General features: G+C 44.3%; 1 protein-coding gene across 1 annotated transcript in view; it reads left to right on the top strand.

Annotated features, from left to right (window-relative positions):
• DRD2 (dopamine receptor D2) overlaps positions 1–2,515 on the top strand; it is a 71,727-nt gene extending 69,212 nt beyond the window's left edge. The window contains exons 7-8 of the mRNA XM_005291348.5: positions 231–570; positions 1,577–2,515. Coding sequence (XP_005291405.1) covers positions 231–570; positions 1,577–1,770 — 534 coding nt within the window. The 3' untranslated portion in view covers positions 1,771–2,515. The remainder of the gene's footprint in view (positions 1–230; positions 571–1,576) is intronic.
• Positions 2,516–12,322: the final 9,807 nt, after the last annotated feature.

Here is a 12,322-nt window from a genome sequence, read left to right as displayed (position 1 = left end):
CCCCCAGTTTGGAGCTTCCATCTTGTCCTATCACCCCAACCTTCCCCAAGGCATTCTCCCCTCTCTGCCTCCCACGCAGCCAATTTATAGCCCTTCCCCTGACCATCTCCGCAAAGGAGGAGATGGCGAGTTGAACTGAGGTTCATCTCTTCATCAAGTAGTACATCACTCCTTTGCCCCAATTACATATTTATCTATCTTTATGTTGGGGGGGTTTGATCCTTGTCCAGGAGGCAGTGAATCACGTGGAGGAGATGGAGATGGAGATGGTGTCCAGTACCAGCCCCCCTGAAAAAACCAAACACAAACCAGCCCTGCTGAGTAACCACCAATTGGTTATGCCAGCCACTTCCAACCAGTGCATCAATTCCACCCTGGATTTGCCCTTGGACAGCCCCACGAAAACGGAGAAGAATGGGCACGCCAAAGACAACCCAAAGACGGCCAAGGCCTTTGAGATCCAGTCCATGCCCAACGGCAAGACAAGGACTTCCCTCAAGACCCTGAGCAGGAGGAAACTCTCGCAGCAGAAGGAAAAGAAAGCCACCCAGATGCTAGCCATTGTGCTTGGTAAGATCTCAATTTGGCCTCCTTCGTGGCCCATTGGCTTCCCAGGACTGGTCTTTTAATGGGAATGTCCAGTGAGGACTATTTTGTTTGTCACATAGGCAGAGAGAAATGCATTTGCTGGTGGAACATGTGGGGAAATACAAGGAGCATAGTGGGCAATGCATGGAGGGAAGAAGGACGTGTCAAATAAGGACAAAATGCAAGGTGAAAGGAGGGGGGCTGAGGATACTTTAAAATGGTCTCAGGAGACAGAGTGTTGTGTACTGAAGGTGAGGGCCTTATTGCAGGTTTCCCTGGATAAGTTAGGGGAAACACCCATGCAACCAGGCAGGGCCGGCTCCAGGCACCCTCCGGAGAGGGGCGGCACGTCCAGCTATTCGGCGGCAATTCGGCAGACAGTCCCTCACTCCCGCTCGGAGCGAAGGACCTCCAGCCGAATTGCCGCCGCAGATCGCAATCGCAGCTTTTTTTTTTTTTTTTTGGGCTGCTTGGGGCGGCCAAAACCCTGGAGCCGGCCCTGCAGCCAGGCAGCATGCCACCAGTAGGAAGGCCAGCCAAGGTTCTCCCTCTCAGAGCAGCATAGGAGGACAACCTCATCTAACTCAGGGTGTTGCCCAACTCTGGGGAATAATAGATGCTGATTGGCAATGGCTGGCAAGGGGCTCATATGATTTACAATGCATCCCAATTACGTTCCAAATGGCAGGGAAGTCAGAAACAGGATTGACAACTCTGAGGGCCAGATTCTCTGCTGGCATAACTGCTTTGAAGTCAATCAACTTACAACAGCTGAGAAAACATATAGTGCTTAGATACTTAAGGGCCACGGCTTTAAAAATAGGATAGCAAGACACAAGACCTACACCCCTGCAGGAAGCAACTTTCTTTTACCACCATAAGGGGCTTAATTGTTGGATCTCAGAGAGTATTGAGCACCTGCACAAATCTTCCAGGGTTAAAATGACAGTTCAGTGCAATCAAACCCGATTCTTTCCTTATTTCCCAGGTGTTTTCATCATATGCTGGCTCCCCTTTTTCATCACCCACATCCTGAACATGCATTGCAACTGCATCATTCCACCGGCGATGTACAGTGCCTTCACATGGCTCGGGTATGTCAACAGCGCCGTCAACCCAATTATTTACACCACCTTCAACATTGAGTTCCGCAAGGCCTTCATGAAGATCCTCCATTGCTAAATAAAGCCTGAGAGCAAGATGATGCCATGCACACACCACATACACACACACAGGCGACTAGGGAGTCATGAGGAGGCCTATGGTGTTAAGACAGTGCCATGCCTACGCACCCTTATAGCTGGGACGTAATGGGTGGCTTCAAGTGGGATGCTCTCGCTTATTCTTAAGGTGACCTTGGACTCCGAGATCAACCCAAAGGGCAGTTTTAAGAGGTACTCTCACACTGTGTTTGAAGATACAGAAGCAAAAACTAAGACACACTCATTTGATACCTGCCTGTGGCCAACTGACCTCCAGTGCATTAATTGTGGACATTAGCAGAGCCAGCGGTGGACAGTGATTGGTCACTGTGCTGGTTGCTCACACGTTAACATCATTGATACAATTCTCACCAAAGACACCGACATCTTTTCTGCTTTGCAATAGGAGCCAGAAAGCCAGAGCTCACAGGAACTCCATGCAATGGCTTTGCCATAACCTCCAGCTGACCAGTCCAGTATCAAATGGCTGAAGCCTTCAGACAAAGACTTAGAGAGGTGCCAACTGGGCTAAGAAGGTTCTGCCATCATACAAGATCCGATATCTACAGACATATGGGTCCAGGGGAAGTGGGTGCAGGAGGAGAATGGAAACCTGTATCACATATGGTGTCATAACACAAATGTAAATATGAAAAAATAGGATGAATTGAACAGAAGCCCAAGCCAAAAAAAAAAAACATAAATAAAGAGAGAAAAAAAATAAATGACACCTTGTCTTGCATGGTACGTGCGTGCTATGATTCAAAGGGTACCCATCGTCACCATTCAAAGCCATGTCCACCTGCCAGGATTTTCATCTCCAAGTTACAAGTTATTGTACAAAGTTAGCTGCAGTGTGATGGTGTCATTCATATAGTGGCACAAGGACAAGGTGAAAGAGAAGGCCGCTGGAGCCATGTCCATCCCTGGTATAACTCCAGTGAAGTCATCAGAGTTAGACCTTCAGGTTGAATTTGGCCCCTGTAGCATGGGTTTAACCAAACAGGGAGGGAAACTACTTTTCATTGGCCATCCTGGCTTCCCCCTTCCCTTATGACTCTGCATTGAGGCAGAGTTGTGTATTAGGTTCTAAGTCTCAGCCATCACTCTAAAGGACAATAACTTCACTATAAGCAAGATCTTAAGCCACTGACTCACACTAATAAGCTGTAGTTGCTTTCATGAACAATCCCACTGTCTTCAGAGGAACTACTCCTGAGAGTAACCATTCACCACCGTGAGTTAAGGGCCTTTGCAATCTGACCTTGGTGGGTTTGGGAGGGAAACTGAAAGGTTCTGAAAGTGTCTCTAGCTACACATCTCCTGGGTTCAGTGTGGACCCTGGTCTGGAAAATGAGAGATTTTTTCCCCTCTTTGTTTCCAGCACCTCCCCCACCCCCTTGTCTCTGTGCTTCATGGTTTAACCACTTGAGAAGCCATCACCAACACCATCTCACCAACCTGACCCGGGGGCTGCCAAATCCACACTGTCATTATTGTACCCAGCTCATCATATCTTTTGTAATATCTCTGTAAATAATATCCAGTAAAATGAATAAAATTCCATGGAAATGGGTCTGGCTGGAGTTTAATTCAGGATCAGGACAGTCTGGATTATTGCAATAGTCCACACACACATACAGACCCGCCCCAAATTAAAATCAGCTGTCAATTTTAAAGCTATTAAATGCCCGGTAGACAGAGATACAGGCTGGAATCTCACGCAGCTTCTGACTTCAGCAGAGGGGGAGGGGGAGCCTGCTGCAGGTGTGGAGAACAAATTGAATGTCGTTTCTGGTTTTATATAAAGAAAGAGAAAAGACGATCAAATCCACCATCTCAGGTGTAATTCCATCAGCTTCAATGTGATTAATTTGTCCTGGGCCTCTTAACTACCGTTCCACACACCACCTTCTTATTCGACTCATTCATTCTTTATGTACGGGCAATTCTCAAATTTTGCAGGTCAAGACCATTTCTTGCTGTAGGCCCTTTGCCATGAATTCTCCTTGGTTCTAGGTCTATTTCCCCATGTTACCAATACACGCATTTTCCTGTGCAAGCAGAGGTCAGGGAGTTACAATATATGTGCTTCCTGTATTGTTAAATAAAGCAGCGGGTCAGGGGGGCATGATCCCAGCATGGAAACCACTGCTATAGATGGTTACAGCATAGATTTCAAAGCTTATTTGAACATGATCTTTTGAGGTCTGTCAGCAGCTACAGATTTTAATGAAAAGGGGATCCCTCCAGCCATCCAAAGCTATTCTCAGCCTGGAGCAAGACACAGGAAAAGGAAAAGAACCCATGCCCCTAGCAGAGATGGGTCTTGAAGATGGAATCAGACTAGGGAGCACAGATGGAGCAGTGGTTTATTCTGGCAACACTTTATCTACTTCCCACCAATCAGGTGTTACTTGATGCTGCCTGAGCAAAATGTTGCAACCAAATAGGCCACGGCTAATTGCTTCTCAATGCTGGTGTGACAGCGCGCAGCAATTAGGAGAGATTTTGTACGGTTACATTAACGGGATTATGTGCAAGAGAAAAAAAAAGTGGTGCTTACAAAAGCACAGGAAGCCATGAAATCCTTTTCTGATCAGGAAATTGGAAACGCTACCTCAAGAGATCTCAGGAGCAGGGTACAGATAAAGAAGGAAATTCTGTTCTTTTCTCCCCTAATCCTTCCATTTTTAACCAACTGAGTTAACCCAGTGGTGGGAATCAACCCAGCCTGATCTTAATGAAAAGACTGAAACAATAATAAAAAAAAATCAATGCATTTTGTGTAAAGAAGCCTATTGTTCGATTTTCCAATAATATTAACAATTTCAGAGCAGGAAAGTGCCAAGCAAACAAATAAAATATTGGCTGTGGAGACCAACAAAGCAGAAAGAAATGTGTGAAAACCTCCTTCATAATATAAAAATACACCATCCTTGTTGATTATCTCCCTGGATGACATTCACCTCTGTGTGGAGGGACAGAGCAAGGCCTATGCCTCACGTAACTCTTGAAAGGAAGTGGGACTTTAGCGTCAAAGCCTCATTCCACATAGGGGTCAATTTCACCCCATGTGAGATGTATCGCAAGGTGGACCCGACCCAGAGGCCTAGATCCACACTGACAAACTGGATTCTGAATCCAGATTCAAACTTTGTGGCTCAAGCTACCTGGAATATTAATATTAAAGGAGAGAAGCCCCACGCCTGCATGAAGCAGAGGAGCTGTTGTAATAGGCCCCCTCTGATCTTTGTACCTGTACATCTCCAAGGTGACAAGCTCCTCTTTCAGTGGGAAGGGGCACAGGTAAGCAACAGACCAGCTCTCCGTTTACTCCAGTGACCCTTCACACCACTCTCTTCTAAAACCCTCAAATTCTAAACTAGGGTGACCAGACAGCAAATGTGAAAAATCAGGACAGGGTGTGGGGGGGGGGTAATAGGAGCCTATCTAAGAAAAAGACCCCAAAATCGGGACCGTCCCAATAAAATTGGGACATCTGGTTATCCTAATTCTAAACTGCCCTGCAGGACTACCTGCAACCCTGACACCCGACAACTAAGTCAAGTTGTTGCTGTGCCGTGATTAAGCTAGTGCTCTGTGATTGGCTGAGGTGCTGAGGGCAGGTTGGTGCTTGCATTCCAACTGCTTTGGGACAGTTTCTCTGCCACCAAGCACCACCATTGATTTTCACACAAAATCCCCATATGTTGTGTGGGTGGGTGGGAATTATAGCACTTTACAAACTTGACAATCTTCACAACCATCAAACTATTATTGTTCCCATTTTACAGAGTATAAATTCAAAATTGAGGTGGGAAACATCTTTTTGTTTTGTGTTTGTACAGCATCCTGAACAAGAGGGTGTTAGTCCATAACTAAGGCCCCTAGATGCTACTGCAATACAAATAAAAATAAGAATAAGAAAAGTGAAGTAGTTTTTCCAAACTTATGGAGTCAGCGTCAGCAGCGGGATTAGAATTCGGGACTTCCTGGCGCCTATTGCTAGCCTCAGCCTTGTAGACAAGATGACCCTGTCCTTTAAATCATGTCTAAAACATTTTGCTTTCCTGAGACCTGTGGAAATGTGTATGTGTGCTGCTGGTGGGGAAGGCAATGAGATTTTTTTCACATCACCCTAATGAGAAGATTTGATTTCTTCCTTACTGAGAGGCAGGGATTGTTGAAGGTGAATTCAAGCCAGAAGGAACTATAATGGTCCTTGTTATGGTCATATTTATGGTTCCTTATTAATGAGCGAAAGCTCAAGTCCTGTTTAATGAGAATCCTTGGTCCTGCCTTTCTCTCTCTGTGTGTTAACAGTTCACTGAAGATCAGTGTGGTTGTTTGCAATAGTTGAACATGTTATTATCAAGAAGCAGGTGTATCCTGCACAGTATTCTGTAGTCTCTCCACTGGTTTCCATTGCAACGATGATATTATCATTTTATTCCTCCTGATTAAAGAGCAAACTAATTACAATAGGTCCAACTGGATGATTTAATCACATAGAAATTTCTTCAGTGATTAAGAAAAAAATCTCTGATGAAAATATCCTGAGAAACTGTCTCTCTTCCTAAAGGTTCAGGAATATACATTTGTTACGACTGGTACATAGACACTGGTAAATTTCACATAGTCACTTTATAATTCCATATGACTGGTAAAAGCAAATTTGCACATTGACTGGTACACGAGCTACATGTGATGACACGTTTGTGTTGTTCTTTTAACCAGAAGATGCAGCACTTCCTCTTATTTATTTATTAGTAGTAGCAACACCACTCATTATATTGTGGCAGTGCCTAGGGACCCAAATCATGCATCAGGGACCCATTATACTAGGTTAATCGAACATATAACAAAAATACGGCCCCTGCCCCTAAAGTTTTACTGTCTAGTTCTCATACTTCTCAGACTCACTCCCCTTCTCAGCCTACTCATCTTTTGTGTTTTTCCCCTCCTCCATCTCACTTTGTCCAGAATTCTGTCTCTCCACTTCTAGACTGAGTCTAGGTGCCTAGATACCACGGTGATGAGGGAGGATGGATAGATGCGCTCAAGTTTCTCCAGGCCCCTTCTCGTGTACAAAAAAGACCTCTAGGGGACAAGCTCAGACTAAGTAAAAGAGGAATAGCCTTAACAGAAAGGCAGCCGACATTTGTCTAAGTTCTCCCTGAAACACAGCACCTGCTCTTCACAATGGACTTTTTATGTCTCTTTGTTGATTCTGTACATTAGTGCTCAAGATAGTAATCCACAGCCATTGGCTTAGTCACGACAACCTTTGCATGCATGAGCTGCGTAGAAAGTTGAAAAAAATTAAAATCCTAACTTATAAAACAGAGTCAACCTGTTCCCAAAGGCTTATTGCCTTCAGCTAGATTTGATGATGACAAACAATTTAGCGGCACCTACAAACTAATAATTTCTCATTGTCTGGAGAAAATAAATCTGAGCTGTCAGGGTACTATGGCATTACAGACAATTTGCATGCTAAATACAATATTTTTAGCACACACATTTTTTAGCTTTTAACATGCCCCAAAGACTTAATTATGGACTTCACTCTGCTAAATGCACCTGAAATAAAAATTCACATTAGTGGGAGTCGTTCTGCTGTCCATCTCCATCACTTACTTGCTTTATATAAAACTCAGCTCAAAGCAACACATTTAGCTGGCACAGCTTATGGTTTACTTAACACTGATACGAAATATTGCTTAGAACTGAGCTGTAGTAACCTGAGTCACAAGAGCATCATTCACCACCTACATTCCCTCTGCTCCTGATGCTGATGGGACAATACGCAGTGTAACCTTCATCATGCCGCCCTCCTCCTCCTCAAGAGCTTCTTTCTTTGCCACCTCTTCATCTATTATAATTATCCTCATTCTAGAGCATCAGAGGTGCACCTGGTACTTTGCCCACACCTTTGTAGGGCTGAGATTTGCAAAGCTGCCTAATGAACCGGGATGCCCAAATCCCATTAAAATGAAGAGGCATTGAGTGCCTAATTCCCCTAGGCAACTTTGAAAATCCCACCCTGGAAGACAAGGTCCTTGCACTGAAGATTATTAATTACATCTATTATTATATCACCTGAGAACCCCAGTCAAGACAAAGCAAGCACTTGTCCCCACTCCGAGCTCAAATGCATGTTATTTAGTACTAGGAGGTGCAAGGCGAAGGTAAAACTCTCTGAAGGATACCAGAGGTAGGAACTATAGGGAAGTCATGTATCATGGTGGATAGGGCACCGGACTAGGCATCACGACACCTGGGTTTTATTCTTGGTTCTGCCAGTGATCTTGGGCAAGTCATTTCAACTCCCTGTGCCTCAGTTTCCCCACGTGAGATGCAGATAATGATCCCCCTTTGCAAAGCTCGTTGAGATCAGCAGAGGAAAAGTGCTATTTAAGGGTTAAATCCTACTGCATGGAACACTGCAAAGGACCTCTGTTTCAGAAATAGGCATCTCTGTTGTGATTGGCTGGGGAGTGGTATCACTGACTACACAGAAATTTCAGCAGGGGATGCTGGGAAGGGGAACTCTCAGAAACCTTATCCCTCCATTCACCAAAGCAGCTGTCACTCACACTTCCCAATGGAGGGAAACAACTGTAAATGTTCAGCAAAAAAGGGAGTTGATTCAATGAAGTTAAATCAAAGTGGCCAGTTCTGCTTGTGTGTGTGTGTGTGTGTGTGTGTGTGTGTGTGTGTGTGTGTGTGTGTGTGTGTGTGTGTGTGTGTACTGCTGCTTCATTTTTGTCTCTCAATCATTTCTTGATTCCCCGCCCACCTCACTGAAGTTCCTTTAGGATCTTTGGAAAATATAGTGAAATACAAAGGGACAGTGAGGTTTCTCATCAATCAGATTTCCTCCAGTCTCCTCCCATGGGCCCTCCCACAATTATCACATCCCTTCAAAGATGCAGAAGCTGCTGAGAAACTGCCCAGAGCACCCAAACAACAAGGGAATTGGAGGACCCTGACTGGAAACAAGGAAGATCAAGGCCAGAATAAGTTGAAGAGTTGCTACAGATGCAGACTGGAGACAGGTTATTACTGCAGCACAAAAGCAAGTAGTGGCATGGTCCAGTCCTCCTTCAGACAGGATTGCCCTTGTCTGGGGTGGGGGCATTCTTCCCAGGAGCAAGTCTGACATTCAGCAAAGTTACTGGATCATCTCCTGGAACCAGCAAACCAGGAAGCACTGTTATCTCAGCCAATGAATGTTGCACAGCAAGAGGGCTTTGGGATCACTGGTTAGACTGGAAACCCCACCGGTGCCTCATGGGAAATATTGGAAAGCTTCCTAGCTTGAGACAGTTCTCCACATACATCAGTTCTGCACATTCTGTATTTCTCTCTCTCCCCAGGTTTGTTTGTGTCACTAGGGGCATTTGCATGAGCCAGAACCTTTGTTTCAACCAGCCCCCTCAAGGGCTTATGGTATGTCTACATGTGCAGTGCTGGAGCTTGTAGAATGAGGATGCTCTGTGCCAATGGGAGAGAGCTCTCCGATCGGCATAAAAAAAACCCACCTCCGCGAACGGCATAAGCTTTGTTGGTGGGAGAAGCTGGGGACATGGTAACAGTTTTCAAGTACATAAAAGGTTGTTACAAGGAGGAAGGAGAAAAATTGTTCTTAACTGCTGAGGATAGGACAAGAAGCAATGGGCTTAAATTGCAGTAAGGGAGGTTTAGGTTGGACATTAGGAAACATTTCCTAACTGTCAGGGTGGTTAAGCACTGGAATAAGTTACCTAGAGAGGTGGTGAAATCTCCATCATTGGGGATTTTTAAGAGCTGGTTGAACAAACACCTGTCAGAGATGGGCTAGATAATACTTAGTCCTGCCATGAGTGCAGGGGACTGGACTAGATGACCTCTCAAGCTCCCTTTCAGTCCTATGATTCTAGGATACCATTGTGCACATGAACGCTTATTTCGATGTAATTTATGTCACCCATTCCTGTCTGTGATGTCACCATCATCTCCATGGCAACTCAGTGATGTCACAAGCTGGTCATTCTGAATTTAGTTGAGGTGAGATGGAGGAAGCAGGCACAAATGGAATGCCTCAGGAAGGAAAGTCCAATGGGACAGGTTCAACAGGGCATCAGGTGCATTCTGCATGCACATGGCTAGGAATCTGGGCATCACAGCTCATGTTTCTACTGGGATGTAGAGCCAAGGAGTTCAGCGCATTACCTGACTCAGTCCTGTACTGAACATTATTATAGCCTTCCTCATTCTGAAACAGCAAAGTTAATCAGATTGGGAATGGAGCAGACACGGTTACATCTTACTTCCAGTTTCAATTTGTCTAGATTCAGCTTCCAGCTGTTGGATCTTGTTGTGTACCAAGCCCTGTAGTAACTGCTGTCATCTCCCTGTGTAGGTACGTACAAGAGGTGGTCACCAAATGCTTTCTGTTTCCGCAAAGAAATTCGATGAAAAGGAAAACACTTTTGTTTTCATCAAAATTTGCCTCCAAACTTTCTTTATTTATTACTTTTTCAATCCTGATTGAAAAACAAAACCCACACATCAAAATGAGACATTTACCACAAAAATATCTGGTTTGACAACAGCGCCATTTTTTGGTCAAAAAACATTCTGAATGGAAAATGTTGACTAGCTGTCATAGAAAGTGATCAAGTCACCTTGAAACTTTCTCATCAATAACCTAAATAGATCAAGTTCTTTATGTCTTTCACTGGGTGGCAGATTTTCCAGAGCTTGACTCAATTTTGAACCCATTTCAGGTTTTCCATTCCCCTTTGTAAAGGCTGGGCACAGTATTCCAGCAGTGCTCTCATACACAGTCATGGTGTCACCTCCCTACTCCTACCAATATTCCTCTGCTTATGTTTTAAACTCAGTCAAGCCCTCGCTCACAGTTCTATGCTCAGGATACTGTATTTATGCTCCACTTACAGCACATCTGTTCTTCACAGCTGGCTGCTACAACGTTCAATAGCTACGCAAAACTCAACGAAAGAGGGCAAGTTTAGATGGCATGAAGGTAAAATCACAACTTCTGCCATCACAGTGCTGGCTCACAGGCAAGGCAGCTTCCGAGGATATTTTCTTTGTAGGTACAAAAAAGTAAATTCTAATCCCTGTTGCTAGGAAGGGAAACTATCAGCCTCCAAAGGTTAATGAACTAAAATTTTGGTTTGGTTTAATTAAAACTATTCAACCACTCAGGCCTTGTGATCTGTCCCTGGGAGAGAACCACATCCACTCATAATTTCCCTACAATACATTGATTAATCCCTGGTCTGAATGTGATGCTTTGACATCATTAATGCTATTTACCTCCCAATTTGAGAGTCAAAAGAGCTCCAACATCTGGAACTAAACCTGCTTGGAATCACATGTGAGAGCAAGGTGCCCCCTAGTGACTGCTAAGAAACCATTGGAATTGGAAGAGCTGAGATGCTGATGTTAAAGTCCTAGCAAGAATTGCCAGCTATCCTCAGATAGCAATTTCTAATCCGTCCAAACAGATGGAGCGGGAAATATTAACAAGTGGCACAACAGCTGCCAGATTTACGCTGTTCGCTCCCTTCAGTGGCTTTTAGTGTAAAAAGAAATTTGTTTTCCAGCTCGGTCACCCATAGAACTAACGTAAAGGTATTTTATGTAGCAGTAGTGCAAGAAACCTACAGGCCTTCAGAATGTAAGACAATTAGCTTACGTAGTTAGTGTCAGGCTTTGAGACCTATGAGCCTTAGCATAAGTGAGTTACCTAACAGTGACTCTGAGTTGTTGGGGAACTGAGAATATTAAGTTTAGGAGATTTTTATATAAAATTGTATCAGGTAACCGCAGGAATATGAACTGATACCAGCTTTTGGATACTTTAGGATAGGAATATCTTCAGGAGTACAACCACAAATTTGCCTTGGCAACGAATTGACGTATATGATAATAAGTTGAGGTCACTAATATACTAACCTATCAGATAAGAACACCCCAACATTATTAGAGTGAGGAAGTTAGTTAATGACAAAGGAGGCTGGGCATCCAAATGAATATTCATGGCAGTCACCAGGCCCCATAATCGGCCAACCACCATGTAGGCCTCAAGATCTTGACCCTCAGACTGGTTTGGCATGCCAGAGGATAGGACCCCCATGGAGCACTGCCTGTCTCCCACCACTAGGTCTCCATGAGAAGGCTGTGAGTATGTGTAAGGGATGGAGCTGGACACAGTCTTAATTCTTCACTACACCTATATTCCCATTTGGGTTGGAACATTTTACTAATTATGCTAATAAAAGTATTAAAGCTTTGCTTTGCCTTCAGTGTGAATGTTGTCTCTGTGCACACCGGGGTTCCCAACCAGATACTGAATGTACTTCTGTTGTGCCTAATTCTGGGACTAGAACCCTTTAAACCTCAGAATTTTAATCAGCCACTAATGGGAAATTCTTATGATCAGTCATCAATAACCACTCAACAAAGCAGGCAGCAACACTACAGAATTTACAGATAAGAAGCAGGGACGGATG

The sequence above is a fragment of the Chrysemys picta genome, chromosome 16 (genome assembly GCF_011386835.1).
Source record: "Chrysemys picta bellii isolate R12L10 chromosome 16, ASM1138683v2, whole genome shotgun sequence".
Taxonomy (NCBI): Eukaryota; Metazoa; Chordata; order Testudines; family Emydidae; genus Chrysemys; species Chrysemys picta.
Note: the sequence above shows the minus strand (reverse complement) of the source record. Positions and strands in the feature narration are given on the sequence as shown.